The sequence below is a fragment of the Lepisma saccharinum genome, chromosome 3, assembly GCF_977018435.1.
Source record: "Lepisma saccharinum chromosome 3, izLepSacc3.1, whole genome shotgun sequence".
NCBI lineage: Eukaryota > Metazoa > Arthropoda > Insecta > Zygentoma > Lepismatidae > Lepisma > Lepisma saccharinum.
The window spans coordinates 15,194,626-15,215,931 of NC_139231.1; the positions used below are offsets into that span (position 1 = coordinate 15,194,626).

At 36.8% G+C, this 21,306-nt stretch overlaps 1 protein-coding gene across 1 annotated transcript in view; it reads left to right on the forward strand.

Annotated features, from left to right (window-relative positions):
* mEFG1 (mitochondrial translation elongation factor G 1) overlaps window positions 1-21,306 on the forward strand; it is an 85,929-nt gene that overhangs the window by 29,493 nt on the left and 35,130 nt on the right. Inside the window, exons 5-9 of the mRNA XM_083118320.1 lie at window positions 3,196-3,312; window positions 6,536-6,654; window positions 13,006-13,198; window positions 16,651-16,822; window positions 19,349-19,495. Coding sequence (XP_082974446.1) covers window positions 3,196-3,312; window positions 6,536-6,654; window positions 13,006-13,198; window positions 16,651-16,822; window positions 19,349-19,495 — 748 coding nt within the window. The remainder of the gene's footprint in view (window positions 1-3,195; window positions 3,313-6,535; window positions 6,655-13,005; window positions 13,199-16,650; window positions 16,823-19,348; window positions 19,496-21,306) is intronic.

Here is a 21,306-nt window from a genome sequence, read left to right on the forward strand (position 1 = left end):
CATTTCATTATGGTATATAAAATGTTCACTACACATTGCTGGAGTTCTATCAATCTTCAAATCATTCTTTTCCCATGACACACCCTTCATAAAATGATAAGGAAACACGAAACACTCATCAGACACTGGTGAGCAGTGGGTGTAAGTAGAGTGGGTGTGACATGTGTGGGAGGTAATGTGCGGGAAAAGGGGAAGAGTTGAAAATGGAAATGAGGGGTTTGGATTTGGTATCAGAAGTTGCTCTGGCATAATTCAGGTCTGAGGGTGTGGTTGCACTCATGGTTGATCTGTAGGCCCCCTCCCATCATTTTTGTAGTGAAGTGTGGGTGGATTGGGGTAAAAAGCGCATGTTCGTCACCTGGAAATAATTATTTTCCTGTAGTTTACGGTTATTACAAGCATAAGAAAACAGTTTTTTCTTTGTGACGTTTCAGGAGAACACACGCTCCTTTCATCAGACATTTATTTTCATTTTGACTAAAGATACAGTTATAACAATGGTTAGTAATTTTTAAACAAAAAGAATCTGTTATATAATGGATGTTGTCAATGTTACATTGTTGTAATATAGCAACTTAACTGTGAAAAAAGCAGTCTATTTTTTTTTTTTAAAAAAAAAAATTATGAATCCCAAATATCATCAGGTAATTCAAATTCATCATTGTTTTCACAAAGTCTCTTGATGTTTTCTGTTACATTAAATTTTAAAGATGGTGGCTTACTCCATTTGTGAAAAAGAAAACTCCACACTGGATCTATGTTACCATTTTCATTATTTAATTTATTCCAGTGTTCTTCTGCAATGAACGAGGCTTCCCAGACATTCAACTCTGTGTTTCCCGTTAATCTTTTTAAAACCCTTCTCTTTTTAATCAAATGCTTCTCTTCGATGATATGAGTTGACAAACCTGTTCTTGGGTTTAGATTTATAATGTCCAAATCATGTTCGTGCCATCTTATTGCCATTTTCCTTGCTGTTTGTCCCACATAATCTTTTGAACATGAACAACTTATATATTCCTGTGGTTTCCACATCTGGTAGCGAGTTTCTCATTTTGAATTCATTAAATGTACATTCCAAACTTCTTGGTGATTTAAAAACAATTTTGAAATTAAAACTTCTAAAAATTTTTGCAATTTTATGTGAGAATCCCTTGTGGAATGGAATGCACACAAATTTCTTTTCAACAGATTTTTCATCTTTGTCTGTATTTCTCTTTTCCTTTAGTTTTCTTGCAACTTGTTTTTTGATTTGGTTTATTCTGTTAGTGTGAAAGCCATTTTCTTTTGCTATATTAAAGAGCCTTTCTTCTTCATTTTTGATATCCTCATTATTAGAACATAGTCTTTGTGCTCTCAGGAAAAAATTTAAAAATATGTTATCCATTGTTATACGCGAATGTTCTGATTTGGCATGGATGTATTTTTCCCCCGCTAATTTTTTTCTATGGACTGATGTTTGAATTGTTGAGTCAGTTGTCTTAATTTGCAGATCAAGGAAAGAAATTACATTGTTATTCATGGGTTCGCAAGTGAATTTTATGCGACGATGTGATTCATTTAACGATTTAAATACGTCCATGATGGTGTTCTCATTTTTAGCAATAATTAGCATATCATCTACATATCTGATGTAGAGTTTGATATCCGCACCTATCGCATTAACAATTGGAGATTCTATGTAATGAAGGAAAATGCTGGAGATGATTCCGGATACTGGGTTTCCCATTGATAGACCATTATTTTGCTGATAGATTTTGCCATCAAATATAAATGGCACGAACATGATTTGGACATTATAAATCTAAACCCAAGAACAGGTTTGTCAACTCATATCATCGAAGAGAAGCATTTGATTAAAAAGAGAAGGGTTTTAAAAAGATTAACGGGAAACACAGAGTTGAATGTCTGGGAAGCCTCGTTCATTGCAGAAGAACACTGGAATAAATTAAATAATGAAAATGGTAACATAGATCCAGTGTGGAGTTTTCTTTTTCACAAATGGAGTAAGCCACCATCTTTAAAATTTAATGTAACAGAAAACATCAAGAGACTTTGTAAAAACAATGATGAATTTGAATTACCTGATGATATTTGGGATTCATAATTTTTTTTTTAAAAAAAAAAAAAAGACTGCTTTTTTCACAGTTAAGTTGCTATATTACAACAATGTAACATTGACAACATCCATTATATAACAGATTCTTTTTGTTTAAAAATTACTAACCATTGTTATAACTGTATCTTTAGTCAAAATGAAAATAAATGTCTGATGAAAGGAGCGTGTGTTCTCCTGAAACGTCACAAAGAAAAAACTGTTTTCTTATGCTTGTAATAACCGTAAACTACAGGAAAATAATTCTATCATGCAAGCAATGCGTACATACAAGAAAAACTGGAAATAATTGTTGAAAAGCGGTGTTGTGACTTCTATTATGAACAGTGACAGTGAAGTTCAGGTGTTGGGTGTGGGAGTGGTGGGTGTTGATCCTGAGGTTGAAGGTTGTGGATGTCTTCCCGGGTAAAAGCCACCACAGGTAAGAATATAGATGGTGTTTGAGGTGTGGCAGGTTCCTTTGTGGTGGAGGTTAATTGATTCATTTTTTTGGGTTTATTTTTATATTGTTTTTCTGCCACTTTTGGCTAATCGCAAAGATGAGGATGCTGAGCGATGATACAATGAAATGGATGAAGAGCCACTCATGCCCATGCCAGGATTCGAACCCGACACCCCTGACATTGTAGCACACGGTGCTTACCACTCCGCCCCTGAGTCCGGCAGCAGTGGAGGTTAAATTTGTCTGTGGCAGTGTAAAATTTGATAATATAATTAAGCCTTGTTTCCATATTAAGAACAATAAAGTTTCTGACCAAGGGAGTTTATTAAGATTTAAAAACACTTTACATGTAACATTTCTACACTTTATCAGGGTCTTCCTCATACGAAGAACTAAACTAAAAAGATAGATTTCTTCATCTGAGGAAGACCCTGATAGACTGTAGAAACGTTACATGTAAAGTGTTTTTAAATCTTAATAAACTGCCTTGGTCAGCAACTTTATTGTTTGTAAAATTTGAGAGTAGGAGAGGTGTTGTGAAAAGGACACGTTGTATTGTCCCTTTGGGCGATTGCATGTGCAATCTTGTTGGTGTATATACGTAATATAGTAGCACTTTAATTCATATCATTTTCAGGTCTAAATTGAAACACAATGCAGCGTTCATCCAACTTCCAATAGGGCTGGAGGGAGATACCAAAGGAGTAGTGGATCTAGTTAGAGAGAGAGCCATTTATTTTGATGGACAGTTTGGGTAAGCATATTGTGTATGAAACTTGGTGCTCCTATCCAGTGACGGCGCCAGCCTGAAATAACTGTGAGCTAAAGTTTTCGGAGTCAAATTCTCGGGGGGCTAACTAATACTGACTAAAATCTATTTACTTCATACTTAACTAGGGTATAATTTTACCTCTGGCGTATTTTACAATCAGAACTCAAGATAAATCAATGAGATATTGTATTTTGTTCCATCATATACAAAAGTACTTTTAGGCATGAATCTTTTATGTCAAATAAAATGCCATAATTATATTGCTTCTCTTCCTAAGCCATTACTGAGTGGAATAATATCAGAGACTTACTATTCATGTAGAGAGTACAAAATACACCATTGAAACTACACTCATTATGAACTCGCTCGATAAATGTATAAATGCTACATCTAACACTAGTTCTATGTAAACAGTGTGACTAATTTTTTGCTAAAATGAGAAACTACGATAAAATACACCTGTTTTTATGAGCAGCCACAACATTTTTTAAATCCAAAGATTTTGCAAGCTCTTCAAAGGACAGAACAGATAGAGCACTCAACCTCTCCTCACCAATTCGATTTCGAAGGTTTGTCGCAAGCAACCGTTGATGGGGGTATGAACATTTCAATAACACAAAGCTTATAAAGTTTGTAAAATGAAATTTGGATTTCAATCATTGCAAGTAGCTGCTGAAGGTCTTTATTTTGGCTTCCTTTCTGCCTCATAGTGTGCCATGACTCTAAACTGTCCAAATCACAACAGTAGGGAGCATATAAAGATTGTAACTTTTCGTGCTTTAGAAAATTGGCACCAACTTTATAAAGTAGGTATCAAATAATCAAAAACACCCTTGAATAGAAAGTGTATTAATGATACCATTTTATCTTCCATGATGAAATATCTTACTTTTCTTGTTCAACGAATTGGAATTCAAAAGTAAGGGCTAAAAATGCGGAGGATGTGAGAAATATCGTCCACTTAGGAGGTGCCACTCTCAAGGAACAATAATATTTTCACTGCAAATCCACCTCCACTAAGAGACAAAGATATTGACATAAAATCAATGAATATATGTAGTTGCAACTCTTGCACTGGGTATTTTGGTTAGAGAAGTGACTGCTGAAGGTTATAATTTTATTTCAGAATATATTATGCTCTGAATATTGATCAGAATTGGATCAATATTTTTACGAGATGTGCTTCAAAGATTGATTCATCTATACGGAATAAAATTTGGCAGCTTTGATGGTACTGCAGAAATTATTTTCTAAGATCACAAATAATAATTAATTAGCATGTAGACCTGGGCCTGTGAAGATTGAAATTGCCCAATCTTGCTTGCTAATTTTTGCATCGTATGCAAAAATGTTTACTGTATTGGATGTATTAAGATCCACTATATGCACAGAAGCTAATTGGGACTGGGGACCGAACCTGGGACCCCTTAATTTCAAGGCAGCAGTATTGCTGCAAGATAACCAGGGTGGAGAGGTCCAATTGTAATATTTCCAATTCTTAATATATAAGAATTAGTTATTTTGTGTACTCTTTGATTTCTTAATGTTCTATTTCTCCCTCTTGAATATTTGCAACGATAAGAATAGATATAATGATGAAAACAATGAGAGAACATCGATAACACTCATACCATTGTCAGTACTTGAATGAGAAACTAACGAACAGAAAAGAAACTTCACGGCTCTTTAGATGTTCAAAGTTGTCCTACTTATAAAAAATCATTTTGCACATCTGTTAGACCCATTCCAAAATATAGAAAATACGATTTACGGAGGCTAATAATGTACACGTTTAGCTGTGTATGCCAATAATTAAAGAACAATCTCACAGCCACTGAATACGTCGTCTACCTACGAGGCACGTAACATATTTTGTAGCAAGTTTGGCACTCATGATTGCCCATTACGTAGTATCAAATGGTCAGTTTGCAGTAGCCACTGCTATCTAGGCATATCTGCATGTACCCCATTCCCCTTGATTTTAGAACACGTCATATTAAAAGTAACTTTGCGATATAACGAAACTAGAAAATGTACTTGAACATTGTATTTGCCCCAATCGAATTTTTATAATGGAAAATGTAAACTTAAAGTTTTTAAGTTTTCGGTCAAAATGAGTCTACCGTACTACAAAAATCTAGGGGGACTACAGGGGGGGCTGAGACTGGTTTTGGGGAGGCTTCATGCCCCCCTGTAGCACCGTCCCTGCTCCTAACTCCACTTAAAAAACCAATCTGTTAGTATCAGGGTGGCTACTCACCTGGAATTCCTTGAATTCTGGAAATTGTGTGTGAATTATTGACTCTGGAAATTATGGATTCATTCTGCATGGGAAGTGCAACATTCGAAATTCCATTAAATTTATACATATTTATAAATGCCCTGAGGCAAGTTTTTCACAGTTCAGCTTTTATTTTTAATGAAGAAAGCTGCATGGAAAATAAGACAGAATTCAATCCATTTACTTGTTAGTGTCTTTTGCAGAATAATCTATCTCTGACAGACAGAAGATTATTGCAAGATAAAGATACTTGAAGTTGATTAGGTAAATTTGAGTTTGAAATTCTTACACAATTAACAATTTTTCATAGATTAGTATATCACATAATACTTGTGACTTGTGTTTGTACATGTATTTCAAGTTTGAGTATGTGAAATTGCAAACCTTAAATTAAAAAAATTAAATAATGTATACCATTTAATTTAATTGAATTAGAATTTTTGGATACATTGGAATCACAAAGATCCTTTATATTGTTAATACAGTGGAACCTCGATTTTACGTTTTTCAGGGGACTAAGCTGAAAAAACTTAAAATGCAGGAAAATGTAAAATCGGGAAAAATTTTAAAGCATTTTGCTCAATTGGGACCATGAAGATTGAATATATAGTGTGGGAAAATGTAAAAGTGAGTATCATAAAATCGATCTTCCACTGTATTTTGTGGGGGGGGGGGGGCAGCAATCCCTAAGGTTGAAATAGAGAAAACATCTACTCGTACCCTTGAATTTTAGGAAAGTTAGCCTTGAAAACCAGGAATTATACTTGAATTTTATCGTGGTCCTAGAGTGGCTACTCTAGTATGCATTTGCTAAAATTTGAAAATAGTTATTAAATAATAAGTAAGTTGCTCTGATAAAAACAATATTTTCTGAAGAAATTCATACATTGTCATGTGAGCTTGCAAGTTGAATGTACGTTCTAGGGAAATGGTACGTGAGGATGAAATTCCAGCAGACATGCGGACAGAGGCAAGTGACAGGCGGCAGGAGTTAATAGAACATGTGTCGAATGTGGATGAATCCTTGGGTGAACTATTTCTTGGTAAGTTGTTTTCAATCTCACAATATGAATCTGAAGTACTGGATAAACTTTCCTGTGAAATTTTGCAATGTTAGTAGTAACAAGAGTAAGATTTTGGACTTCAGTAATTCTTCTTGATGCTGCACATACTATCACTAACATTTTTATTTTAATACAAATAAAAATTAACATTTTTTTTATTGAGCAATGTTTTAGCTTTATTAATGAAGCTTTTATTGGGGTAAATGTGTTTCCACATACTTGTCATCATTATCTTAACAAAGCTTTTTTGAATAATCTAACAAGTTAGCAGCTGTCCTGTCATATGTTCTTCCTTCCATGTTTGGCTGGCAACTTTACCTTTCACCATGTTTTAGCTAAATTCTTGTCCAGTTGGCATGTGAGATGAATAGGGCTGAGTCAATACAATTCCACCATCTGGGAAGCAGATGACAAGTACAAAGGCAGGACTGAAGTGAAAGTGTGACATTGGAGGCATGCTACTACTTGGTGGTCAACACTATGTAGAAATAAAAGAAACCATTCATTGCCAATTCTTGCTCACAAACTCGTGGGGAAAGAACATGGCCGTTTTCAAAACCAGCATTATTATCATGCTACACCAATTCCGGAGTATTTAGAAAAGGGATGAATGTCGCTGTGGGAAAGAGGGTTGTGGAATTTTCTTCTTGTGCTCTACCCTTCTATGTAAAGTCTTTTGCATGACTGCTTGGTCGATACCGATGCTGCAGTGACTTGTTTTTATTGCAAATTACAGAGAATAATGGACAGCAGAGCATAAACAGAGCCGGACAAATAAGCATTAAATATATCTGTATTTGTATTGGCTATATTTTTACATTGTTTTGCTCCCTCTCCAGGTTAATCCAAACAACATGAATCCACTGTTTTTTTTTGGTGTAAATTCAACACTTTGAAAAGGCTTGCAACATTTAAAAAAGTTCTTCTTTTTTTTTTTACATCGTCTGTGTTTAGAAAGAAGTTCATGTAAAATGTCACTAGAGATTATAAAGTGTTTAATACTACATGAGAATAATTTGGGAGTTATTTAATGCCATTAATAGAATGTGATGTGATGATTTCGTATGACTCTGTTATTTTAAACTGGAATTATACAAGTATTGGTATCGGCATCAGTACTGCTTGTTATTGGTCAATGGTATCGGTATCGGCAAATGGTGGCATTGGTTCAGCTCTAATACTGATAGTTGAAAAATTGTAACAGTTTAAAGTAGTTCAGAATATTTATAAATTATCACATATAAGATTTTATTTCGTAACAGTCCACAGAAGGTTTGTTTTAAAATATTCATAATTGCACCAGTTAATGCATTTTCCCCACAATGCTGTAAAAATAATAAAAAATATGCATTAAGCATGATTTCAAGGATATTTAGACTCCACAAAAGTCACATGAAAGTTTTGTGGAATCAACTCATACTTCAGGAAAGAATAGAGGCATGCATGCATATTTCATTTTTGATGGAAACACAAAATGTGAAATAACACACTGTAATGTGTGGCCGCGGTGGCTCAGTCGGTAACGCGTCTGACTACCATGCTCAAGGTCCCGGGTTCGATCCCCGGCCGGTTCAATCCGGGAACTTTTCTAACGGTGGAAGCGGCCCCGGCGCCCACCCAGCGTCGAATAACATGGGTACCTGGGGGAAACCCTGGGGGGTAAAGGCGGTCAGGGGCATGATGCTGATCACATCACCCTCACTCACGACCGGATCAAGAAAGTGTGGGACGTTACCCCCACACCCCCTATACGCCTTCATGGCGTGGTGCTATGCACAGGGGAACACTTTACCTTTTTTCTTTACCTTTAACACACTGTAATGTTCATTATTTCCTACCAAGATTTGTCATCAAATGATGTGAAATGATCTGCAAAATGTGAAATAAACTCTTAAACACAAAATTTAGAGTTTATTTACAGACGCGACACCTTCTGAAGTCTGAATTATCCTATAACAAAATATTGTTAATTTTTCTGTAAATATTCCAGGACTGCCAACCTCACTCCCACTTTCAATGGTGAGATCATCCAACCAGTTAATGTGTTGACCGTGTGGTCAGCTCAACGAACCCCCAGTCATTGTTGTAGGTTTCCATGACCGGGTTACGATACTCATTCGTAGCTCCCCAATTTTCTCACAATGGTGGGTGACCACCAATCCCAAACATACGCCGAAATCTCAGGAGAAAAGTTGTTAGCTTCCCCCAGGAGACTCAAACCTGTGTGTTTCCCGTAGCTGGAGCCTAAAGCATGATGCCTTAGACCGCACGACCATAGTGTGGGATAATTGACTCCATTACACAGGAAAGAAATCCGGGTCACTCCGACCATGATTAGTGCAGCCCAAGAGATTAAAGAATTCGAACTTGATATGACGTAGCTCTCCGAATATAGAAGTGAGGTAGGGGGCGGGGGACATCAACCAAAGGACTTACAGCATTCTACGGGAGGCCACACCAGTTCATTGCAAAACTCACCAACGTGAATATCTAAGTGGGACTTTTAACATGTTTGTGTGTCAAGCCTGTGTTCACACGGCCTTTTAGATCAGTTTTTAACGTGTTTGTGTGTTAAGCCTTATTCTCAAATGGCTTTTTAGATCGGTGTTTTGCAGTTAGGAACATGGCAGTTTTACATATGTGGAGTCAGACGACCAAATGTTCCTTTTTATTCTTTCTTACCCAGCCTCACCATAAATTCCTAAGTCCTTGTCATATCTGACGTGGATAAGGTGTAGTTACACTGGCCTAGTTTGGTAACCTGATGGAGGGATGAGTGGAATCCTGAAACGTAGTTTTCATTAAAATCAATACTCTCTATCATAAGTACCTTTAAGTATCTACATTTTATTGTATAATAACTTATTCAACGTGAGTAAGTCCCATGAGCACTAAATATGAATATGTACTCCGATACGGGAAAAGAAAGTGCACCAATTTCAAAAGACAAGGATTAGGTTAAGCGCGACTATCAATAGAATATGGTTTCTCAAAGAATGTAGAAAGATGGAGGTGGTCCCGAGTTTCTTAAAATGGGGCTTTCAACCCCTAAGTGCAAAAGGGGAGGAGCTGAAAAAGAGATTGCAAATGTGTGTGGTGAATAACTGTATTAAGGAGGCTTACTCCACAGTAAACCGGCTTAACAATAATAATCCGCCTCGCAACAGCCCATGAAGGGCCTAGGCATACCTACCGACTGCCGGTCTCCCTCCCACACTTTCCTTCGTCACCTCTAAGTGTGGAGATCTTCAACCAGTATTGGAATAGTCAGGGGGTCAGCCCGACGTATCCCCAGCCGTTATAGTAGGTCTCTGTGACCGGATTACGCTCACTCACTCGGAGCTCCCCAATTTCCTCACGATGGTGGGTTGCCATACATAAAGAGTATAAAAAGAAATTAGGCAATGTTAAAACCTGGGTTCAAAGAAAATAAAATGGTAGTTATCGATCGGAACGAATACAGAAAGAAAATGAAGGAATGCTTCAGTAGCAATGATTTTGAGATAGTGAAGGAGAGTCTTATAGGCAAGATAAGAAGGAAAACAAAGAAAGGAATTGAAACCAGTATTACGCTAGCCAGAATTGAGAAAAATAAATTGATCAAAGAATGTAAGAAAGGGGAGATACCGATCACTTTTGGAATACCTAAAACCCATAAAGCAGGCATTCAATTAAGACCGATTATCCCCATGTACTCCCACCCAGGGTATAACTTGGCTAGATTAGAGAAATAGGATGTAGCACCGAATATAGTGTTAATAATTCACAGGAAGTAAAGGAAGCGATAGAAAAACTCGAAATTATTGAAGAAGATAGAATAATGAGCTTCGACGTCGTAAAGCATTACCCCAGTGTCCCTAGGGACAAGGCTGCTGAATGCTTATTTAGGTGGCTCAGGGAGAAAGGAGTCGACATCGTTGTGTCATGGGAGTATATGAGATGGTTCGATTTACGCACTAGGTACAACTATTTTAGTTTCAATAAAGAGGTATACAGACAGAAGGAGGGACTAGCAATTGGTAACCCAATTTCCGGGATAGCATCAGTGATTTTTATGCATTACCTCGAGAAAGCAGCCTTTGAACAAGTGGGGGGAAACAAATACTTTGGAAGATACGTCGATGATATCTTTGTAATCGGGGGAAATACAGACCTTACAAAAATGTTTGAGTTGCTGGGAGAACAAGAGGACCGAATTAAATTTACCAAAGAAGAAATGGTAGGAAATGAAATGGGATTATTGGATTTGAAGATTATTAAAACTGGAACGAAAATTAAGACATGGGGTTTTTCATAAAACCTTAACTAGAGATATGTTTATCCACAATAAATCAGAGCATGCTAGAAGGATTAAAAATAACGTGTTCCTCAACTTTTTTATAAGGGGTATAAGATTGTGCAACCATGAGGACGAAAAGAGAAAGGAAGAGGAATGGATTTACAATGTGGGGAAAAAAGAATGGATATAAGGAGAATGACCTAAATAGGATACGTAGAGAAGCCCAAAAAATATGTAGAAAAGACAGAAAATAAGGATAAGGATAGGAAGGGGGGAGGAAAGAGAATGAAATCGATGGAGAAGAAAAGAAGTATAAGTACATAGGTATCCCTTATTTCAATGGAGTATCCGAAAAGATAGAAAAAGTGGTTAAAGAATATGGTATCAAATGTGGGATGAGGGCACCGCGTACTGCAGAGAAGTATTTCACGGAATATAAGAAAGACTGTAAGAAAAAGAAGAATGAAGAAGAGGATAAAAATGGAGTTTATAGTATCAAATGTGTTTGTAATAAAGAGTACATAGGGCAAACCGGCAGAAACATGAAAATCCAATGGGGTGGACACGATAAAGATATTCAGGAAGGGATACCAAGAACAGAGTTATCGGAACATATAATTGAAGAAGAACATGAAATTAAGAAACGAGAGATTGTCAGGACTGATAACAAACCGATAAGTTGGAATGTTTATTAAGCGGCATCTATCTGCAAAGATAGGAGTAATAAGTTAAATAGAGAAGATGGGAACGTCGACGAACTATGGATCAAAATGTTTAAGTGATGGGGATCAATTAAAGAAAAGATTGGTTTCCGGGTCACTCCGACATTGAATTGTGTGGCCCAAGAGATTAAAGAATTCGAACTTGATATGACGTAGCTCTCCAAATATAGGAGAAGTAAGGTAGGGGGCGGGGACATCAACTGAAGGACTTCCGACATTCTACGGGAGGACACAACAGTTCATTGCAAAACTCGCCAACGTGCGCATCTAAGTGGGACTTTTAACATGTTTGTGTGTCAAGCCTGTGTTCACACGGCCTTTTAGATCAGTTTTAAACGTGTTTGTGTGTTAAGCCTTGTGCTCAAATGGCTTTTTAGATCGGTGTTTTGCAGTTAGGAACATGACAGTTTTACGTACGTGAAGTCGGACGACCAAATGTTCCTTTTTATTCTTTCCTACCCAGCCTCATCATAAATTCCTAAGTCCTTGTCATATCTGACACGGCTAAGGTGTAGTTACACTGGCCTAGTTTGGTAACCTGATGAAGGGATGAGTGGAATCCTGAAGCGTAGTTTTCGTTAAAATCAATACTCACTGTCGTTAGTACCTTTAAGTATCTACATTTTATTGTATACTAACTTATTACACAGAAATTAAATGAACACTCTGGTAAGTACATAAATGTGCTATTAGAAGGGAAATGTTTATTTTGTGCAATAAGTGTAGTTTTTGAATCAAATTTAAGATTTTGGGGTGTAAGGGGTGACCTTCCACGTAGGTGCCCAAAAGTCAACCTCACTTCCACGTAGTGCACCCTGGACTAAAGACTAACGAGGCTCTGGCGACTGGCACTATGGCCAGTATAATTTTGTGTGTGTTGTCCTGTTTGTTGTCCTTGTGTGTGCTGAGTGCCCGTTTACGGCCTCAGCTTTTAACAGAAGTCAGAACATTTTAACATTTTTAGTTATGCAACGCTAGAGTTGTTATTTGTAATGATAAGGGGCTGGTCCCCGTATAATGTGACGGGAGCAAAATAGCCTAAGTGCTGACGCTCCCAAAATTTTAAATTCAAAATCAAAAAAATCAAATCAAATTTAAGATTTTATTCACCATTTTAACACCAAAATGCCATTTTATATATACCACTTCTGATCCCAAAATGTGCCAAAATCTTAGTATTTTATTCACCATACGTCTGTGTCTGTAGTGATAAAAATCAAACAGAGACTTTCGAATGTCAGTACTCATACATTGGCATCATTATCTAGCCCAGACCTAGGAGTGATTTAAGCTTTATCTTGTATGCAATTCTTGTTTCATTCTTACCAGAGGAGAAAACCCCGACCGTAGAGGATTTGGTGAAAGCAATCAGGAGAAGCTGCCTGCGAAGAGCCTTCACGCCTGTCCTCGTCGGAAGTGCCCTAAAGAACAAAGGGGTGCAGCCATTGCTGGATGCCGTCCTCCAATACCTGCCTCATCCTGGTGAGGTTGACAACTACGCTCTGAAGGAGAATGGAAAAGGGTAAGTTAATGCTAGTATTTATCACCTGTATAGGCAAGATCATTGTTGATTTTATTTTTAAGGGCAGAAAGAAAAGTTTGTGTTCAGCCAGACATGAGGACCCTAAACTGCCCCTCCCCCACTTACCTTTCCCCCTGGTGAGCTTGGAAAAGAGTCCTGGATGATCGTAGGAGGGGGAGAAAACTTAGAATTACGCTTATGAAAGTATTATTTTATTTCTTCTCTTAGGAATATCAAGCTTCGGATGGCACAGAAAAACACATGATCGGAAGGAGGACAGGTAAAGGATTTGATTGACAGGCGGAAAAGTTAAAAGTTCACTTTGATTAGCCGTAAGTTGAAGTTGTTGATTTTTTCTCCATAAGGAGTACATGGGATTCTGAAAATTCTTATTCATCATATTTTTCAAGCATTGCATCTAGCTTAATAATCAACTTAAAAAATGCAGCATGGGGAGAAATTCATCCTCTCTTGATCGCTTTTATTTATATATATATATATATAAATGCAATGGTTCATAACTGTCACTCTTTGCCTTAAGGAAATTGTTTCTCTATCTTGTAAAAGGTGCAAATAGTGTAAACTGCTGATGCACCTAAAACTTTCAATTTCACTCAGTCGATTAATTGTACATATTTCTCCTGTACTTAATTATGTTGCTCTAACGACCTATTATATTTTTTTATCCAGACTCTTGTAAACACATGGGGCATGATGCTCTTTTTAAGGATGTTTGCTAAATTTCCTATCCTACACCTGGCACACATGATCTGCATTGTTCGTAAAATCCACAGTACCATACACTGCTTTCGTGTTTTTAGTGCTGGTCCTGCATTCTCGTGAAAAAAAATGGTTGCCTTGACCTTGTACCTTTGCAGAATATGTATAGTGTAATAATACTGTAAAATTAGATATTTGAAAATCTTAATGCATGGGCAAAGTTCCTGTGGCTACTCTTAACACTCAACCTGTTAAAAAAAAAAAAAGTACTGTGATAGATACAATCATTCAATTACATTTATTCACACTAAGTATTTGAATGGTGAACACTACAAACAATAGATAAAAGAATTAGTCAATCACACAAATCAAAAGTTATTTGTTGATTAATTGCAGACTGATTTTCTGTTAACCTGTAGAGGGTGGTAACCTATCCCACATGTTAGACTGTTTGGATGGAAACTTTTCAGGTTTGTGCTTTTCACACTTGGCTCTATGTACAAAACAAATGTAGCAAGAGAGGATTTTTTTCCACAGGACTCTTAGTGGAGGTGAAATTATACTTTCTACCTCCCAACAGTGACATTTTATTATATAAGAAGAAGAAAGTCTACATTTTACACAAAAACTCATATTCGACAACCCCTTTCCTCCTATGACCACCACAATTGATCAAAGTAAACAAGAAAAATCCAAACTAGAATTGTAATTGTCACCTTGTAATCAAGAGATCGTGGGTTCAATACTAGGTGCAGGTACATTGTGGTTCAGATTCCACTTTAAACTGTTGGACCAGTCCCAATTAGCCTATCTGTGCATAAAGTGAACTTAAAACAAAAACTCAAAGCTCCAATTCCAGTATGTCACACCTTCATATCTATATAAATGAACAAAAAGATAGACATAAATTATCATCTAGATGACGTGTTAATTGCTGCCATGTTCCCATCCAGAACCACATAATTTGTATAGTTTCTTTCAAAACCACTCGTCTGCTAAAGGTTAATGTCACAATAATAGTATAAATCATCTTGAGAATGTATTTTTTTTTTCATCTTTTCTGTCTAATCTTACCTAATTGTGACAATGATGATTTGATTAATTGCCTAGGCTAGGACTCGAACATGGAACATGGAACCTGCAGTGGCAAAATTACCAGCTATTGTCACAATTATCTCAAGAGATAGGAAAAATGACACAAAATATTCTAAATAGAAATGAAAAGAAAAGAGTGGGGAGATGATTGAGTGTACAACCCAGTGTGGCTACTCTCCGGGAATTCCTTGAATTCTGAGAATTCTGTGTGAAACTTTCTTTATAGACGTGAACAATTGCAAATTTTATTAATCCAAATCCTATTGAATTTATACATATTTATAAATGCCCTGAGGCAAGTTTTTTTTACAGTTTAGCTTTTACTTTTATCGAGGAATGAAAAGAAACATGCGTAAAGTAAAGTTCTCCCCTGTGCTTTGCACCATGCCATGAAGGCATATAGGGGGTGTGGAGTTAGAGCCCCACACTTTCTTAATTATGGCCGAAGGTTTGGGTGATGTGATCAGCACCATGCCTCTGGCTGCCTTTGCCCCCCAGAGTTCCCTCCAGGTACCCACTTTATATGATGCTGGGTGGGCGCTGGAGCCACTTAAACAGGTGGAAAAAAATCCCCTGCTGGGGATCGAACCCGGGTCTCTCACATGGTAGTCAGGCACCCTAATGACTGAGCTACAAATAAAATAGAATTCTCTCAATCTGTTTACTTTGTTAGTGTCCTTTGCACAACAGTCTATATAACAGACAGAGTATTATTTCAAGATAAGATATCTTGAAATTGAGTTGCTAAATTTGTGTTAAGAAATTTGTATACAATTAACAATTTTTCATAGATTAGTTTATACTGTAACATTTTTGCAGATACATTTCAAGTCTGAGAATGTGAAATGGGAAATGTAAACTCCGCACCATAAATATTTTAAATATATATACCGTTTAATTGAATTGAATCATAATTTTTGGAATCATTGTAATCACAAAGACCCTTTATATTGTTAATATATATGTGTGTATGTGTGTGGGTGGTGAGAAGCGGTAAAAGTTGAAATAGAGAAAACAGCTGTTTGTACCCTTGAATTTTTGGAAAGTTCACCATGAAAACATGAATTATACTTGAATTTTGTCATGGCACTAGAGTGGCCACCCTGCAACAGCAATTGGTCACTGAAGTGGCTAATAACCACAAATGAACAGAAGAATTTATACTTATCGTGGGCTCAACTGACGGCTGGCCTACTTTTTGCTACATAGCGCTGTCTGTCCACCACTCGTCTTGGGAGGTGGGAGCTTTCAATGAGTGTCAACAATCACAGTTGCGAAGTAAAAGCTGTAGGGGTAACATCGCTCTCTCGTTACAACGTTGCCAAGCATAGATCTGTTTTTGTCAGTTGTTTTACTAGCTTGTTTGTAGTCTTTGGGTGCTTTGTGTAGTATTGTACAACTATTATCCAGTAATGACGCTGATCAACTCTCTCTCTCCTTGGTTTTACAGTACATTTAGCAACATGCTACGTATCCGATGTTCATTTGTTTCATCTCGTCAGCAACTTTCTGTACCTTGTGACTTGAAAATGCCCGATGTCAGTTGAAGAGAATTCAACTGCCAGTTGGAAATGCGATCAGTATAGTAGTTTCTTATATAATCTTGTATTGTTAATTGATTATTATTATCATTACAGCAAGGAGGCAGATAAAATATTGCTGCATTCAGCACGGGATGGAAAGCATCCATTTGTTGCATTGGCATTTAAATTGGAAGCTGGTAGATTTGGTCAGTTGACTTACCTGAGGTGTTATCAAGGCTGTCTAAAGAAAGGCGACAATATTTTCAACACAAGGACCGGGAAGAAGGTAATATATGGCATGTTCTGATGTATGTGTTCTTGCTTTCATGAAGCTCAACATGGCATGATTCTTGGAAAACTTGTTCCATTTCCTCATTTCACCAATGTACGATTGAAACTGGGCCTCCCCGATAGCACAATTGTCAACTTGTAATCAATATTCCCAGAGGAAGTACATTCCACAGTGGTTTTTAATCGCTTTTTCAACTGTAAGTCCAGTCCCAATCAGAACATAAAGTTGAGTTAAAAACAAACTTTTGTCTGAAATTGTTTATTAACTGCTGTAGAATTTACATGCAATATGAAGTTGTACTGTTCAAACTTTTAAATGATTTACTTTATTTTACTTCGCTTTTTGTGCCACTTTTGACTAATTTGCGAAAATGGGGATGAGTGATGACATGATGAAATTGATGAATAGACACTCACAAACTTCCATGCCCATGCCAGGATTCAAACCTTGTAAGCTTCTCTACTCACCTGTCTCCTCATCCCTTTTAGGTCCAAATATTTTCCTGAGGATCTTATTTTCAAATACTCTCAATTTATGTTCCTCTTTCAATGTAAGGGACCAAGTTTCGCATCCATATAATACTACAGGCAAAATTACTGTTTTGTATATTTTAACTTTTAGTTTCTTAGATATTAAATGAGACGACAAAAGTTTATGAAGAGAAAAGTAACATGCATTACCTGAATGAAGCCTGCTTTTTATTTCCTCTTCAATATCATGACTTTTCATTTGTTAGTATTACTCCTAAGTATTTGAATTTGGAAACTGGTTCAAACAAGTTGCTATCAATAATTAGATTTTGATTATTACCTAACACTTGGTTTCGACCTGTAAGCATATATTTAGTTTTCTCTTTGTTAACTTCCAAACCTATCTCTTTAGCTGCTTTAAAAAATATTTTAGCATTATTCTTAATTGTATTTATATCATCCCCTAATAAGTCACATCATGTCATCATCACAATTTTTGTGTTTCATCTTTCCCAGCATATTGTCTTCCACTTCACAGATGACTGTTTTCAACACCTTCCATTTCGATTCTACCTCTCCTTCCTCCCATTGCTCCTTCTTTGTTTCCAGTATCTATTACATTCCTTTCTTAATCCGACATCTTTCAGGCCCTCAACATTGTGTTTCATCTTTCTTGTTTCGTTTTTAGTTCTTGCCAAATCTATTGTCCGTCTGTACTTGATTCTCACTAAATAGTGATCCATATCACCATAAGCACCTCTACAACTACTAAGTTCCATGATGTCTGGTGAATGTTGACTGTCTACAATAATATGGTCGATTTGGTTCTTCCTAACACCATCCAGTGACACCCAGGTCTCTTTTTTTATATATCTTTCCATGGGAAACAGGCACTTTTAATTTCCATCTCCTTGCTACTCGCAAAGTCTATCAGCCTTATTCTATTATCATTGGTAACTTCATGTAAGCTTTCTTTCCCTATTAAGCTGATATATGAGGCTCAGTCAATAAATAACGAGGCAGAGGATATTTCACAGTACTTACGTAACGAACCTCAGAAGTATTGTCTGCCACTGTTTAGGCATTTATCTCATTGTGACACCAGTTGCAAAATGGCATGCTCGTAGAACTCCTTTGGCTGCTGTTACCAAAGATGTGGAGATCACGCGGGGACAGATCTGGACTATAGGGGGGTGGCTCAGAACTTCCTACTTAAATTTTTTCAGACATTCCTTTGTTGCGTTGGCTGTGTGTGGTTTAGCGTTGTCATGCAATAGGACGACACCACGAGAAAGCTGACTGGGACATTTCGATTTGATTGCCTTCCTGACCTTCGTTCACATTTCACAATACCACTGGGCATTGACCGTAGCTCCATGCTCCAGGAAGTCGAGGAGGAGCGTTCCTTGCGATCAAAGAAGAACAAAAGCATGACCTTGCCGGCACTAGTGTGCAGCGTCTTGAACTTTTTGGTGGAGTGGAATGACTGCTCGGTTAGCAGCCTTTGCGCATACCTTGCCATACACGTAATGCCATCTAGCGGAAAAACGTGTGCGAATCAGTTTTGTCACACCTGCACCCTCATTTCGGGCCCGTCGACCCATTTCTCACTACCATAGTTTTGGTGTAATATCCTCTCCCTCGTTATTTATTAACTGAGCCTAATACTTGTCTTCTTTTCCTTTGTTGACATTTAATACGTGTCTTCTTTTCCTTTGTTGACATTTAATACTTGTCTTCTTTTCCTTTGTTGACATTTAGATCCCCAAGGATTGTTTTGACATCAATTAATCTGTGTTAACTCTAATAATTTTGTTCTGCCTTATTGTAATAGGTTGTGTCCAAGAAATTTACATAAATAAGTGTTTGTGAACTTCTCAAATTACTTATTTTACTTTATATTAATTGTCATGTTAATCTTGCATAATTATTATGTAGATACCAAAATGTACATAAGTTTTTAAGTATTTAAGCATCCATCTAAAGTATTAAGGGTATTGAAAAGGATTGAGATCTGACATGTTTGTTTTATTCCATTCTTAAACTGCAGGTGAGAATTGCAAGGCTAGTTCGACTTCATGCAGATCAGATGGAAGACGTTAATGAAGTTTTTGCTGGAGATATTTTTTCCTTGTTCGGCGTAGATTGTGCTAGTGGCGACTCCTTCGTTACGGATGCTAAATTGAATCTTTCCTTGGTAAGTTTTTTATCATAGTACAGGTCACAATTTTGCGTAAGTTGCACATTTAATTTTATTTTGACAAAATGCACACTAATCACAATTGGTAACTTAATACTAACATAAGTAAAGTTGAAGTCCTGATTCGAATGCCACTTGCACTTTGAAAGAAATTCCGAAAGATCAGTTTCCTTCTGACAACCATATGTCAGTGTATGCCCAGTATGTCCTCCTCTCAAACCTTTCCCACCAATAGCATCCATGTTTGGAACTGACAGTACTTGTCAAATCCACGTGGAGCAAATTAAATGTTGCCAATTCAGTTTCTTTAGAGATTTCATAACGTGAGGTTGTGATATCTTTGCTAGATTGTGTTATTGCATGTAGCTGTTTTTTTTAATACAATGTGGAGACTTTGGGAGTGTAACGTTGTCACAGTTTTCTTGGATATCTAAATACGGCAGTCAAAAGTAACAACAACGTTTTTCAGAAAAACAGGTGCTGGGTCAAAATCAGATACGCGTCTGGTCGACTTCCTCTCAAGCTATGTCAATAATACCAAACTGGCGTTCGAATCAGGCCTTCAACTTTGACAAAGAAAATAACATGTTACCAATTAACAACCTATTTTTAATTCTATTTTATCCTTGACTGTCAGTAGGAATCCAATGAAACATTGGTTTTACTTTTACTTGTGTTGTATTCACTAAGGTGAACATGTTATGTTCAGCACATGGTATTAAAGCTATTTATCAAAATAAACTTTTTTAAAGAATATTATCAAGGAGTATGTGTAGACGTCCATGTATTTCAAATAGCGTAAGAGACTAGACGAGTATTTTAAATAACAGTTTCAGATTTTGAACCCAGTAGGGTTCATGTGAAAATGTGAAAGAAAAAAAGCTTTACGTGTGAGTTGAATGAGATAAGTGGTTAAAAACTTAAAACCCCATCGACACCAGGAATTTGTGTCTGTTCGATAGTGAGTGAGGAACCAGCTGAACTCTTGAATGACGAGAAATAGGGTCAGAAGTGACTTTCTGATGTTTAAGAAATTATTAATAATAATAATTCCCTTACATTTACACTTTTTGTGTGCATGTGAAGTTCATCCTTTGAGCTCCAGCTATGGGACGTGTGCAGGTTCAAGTCTCCTTGGGAAGCTAATATCTTTTCTCCTAAGATTTTGACCTGTGTATAGGCCAGTGGCCACCCACCATCGTGAGAAAATTAGGGAGATACAAATGAGTAGCGTAACCCAGTCACAGAAACCTAGAACTACAAATGGGGGTTCGTTGTGCTGACCACATGTTGCCCTATAACTAGGGACGTGAAATTTTCGTTTTATTTTTCCCTAAATTTCGATGTTATTTTTTACTGCAATTTGGTGTTATTTTTCGCGGTTTAAGGCAAAATTTGGTGTTATTAATTTAAAATCGGTGTTATTTTTACATGCATTTTTATTGTTCTATCCACGCTTAAGATTTTCACATTGTTTTGTTTCTGCAAAATTGAGACAAATTTTAGTTTTAATGACAAAAAAATTATGGCTTACCTTTGTGAAAAATTACTAAATTTCTTCCATTTGGAAAACTATTTTATCTCATCAGCTACTAAATATGAAATGTTTAACACCCAAATCTTTGAACACGATCATACACATCACATTTCCATAACAATGCCAAAATTCCCTCTACAACCTCAAAACACTGTTTTGTGTACATGCACATACACCCCTCTCCCTCCCCCAAAACACAACAGTTGCTTCTCCTAGAAAATGTTCCCGTTCCTACGAAATTTCCATTCTGGGAAGATCCCCTTCCCCCCAG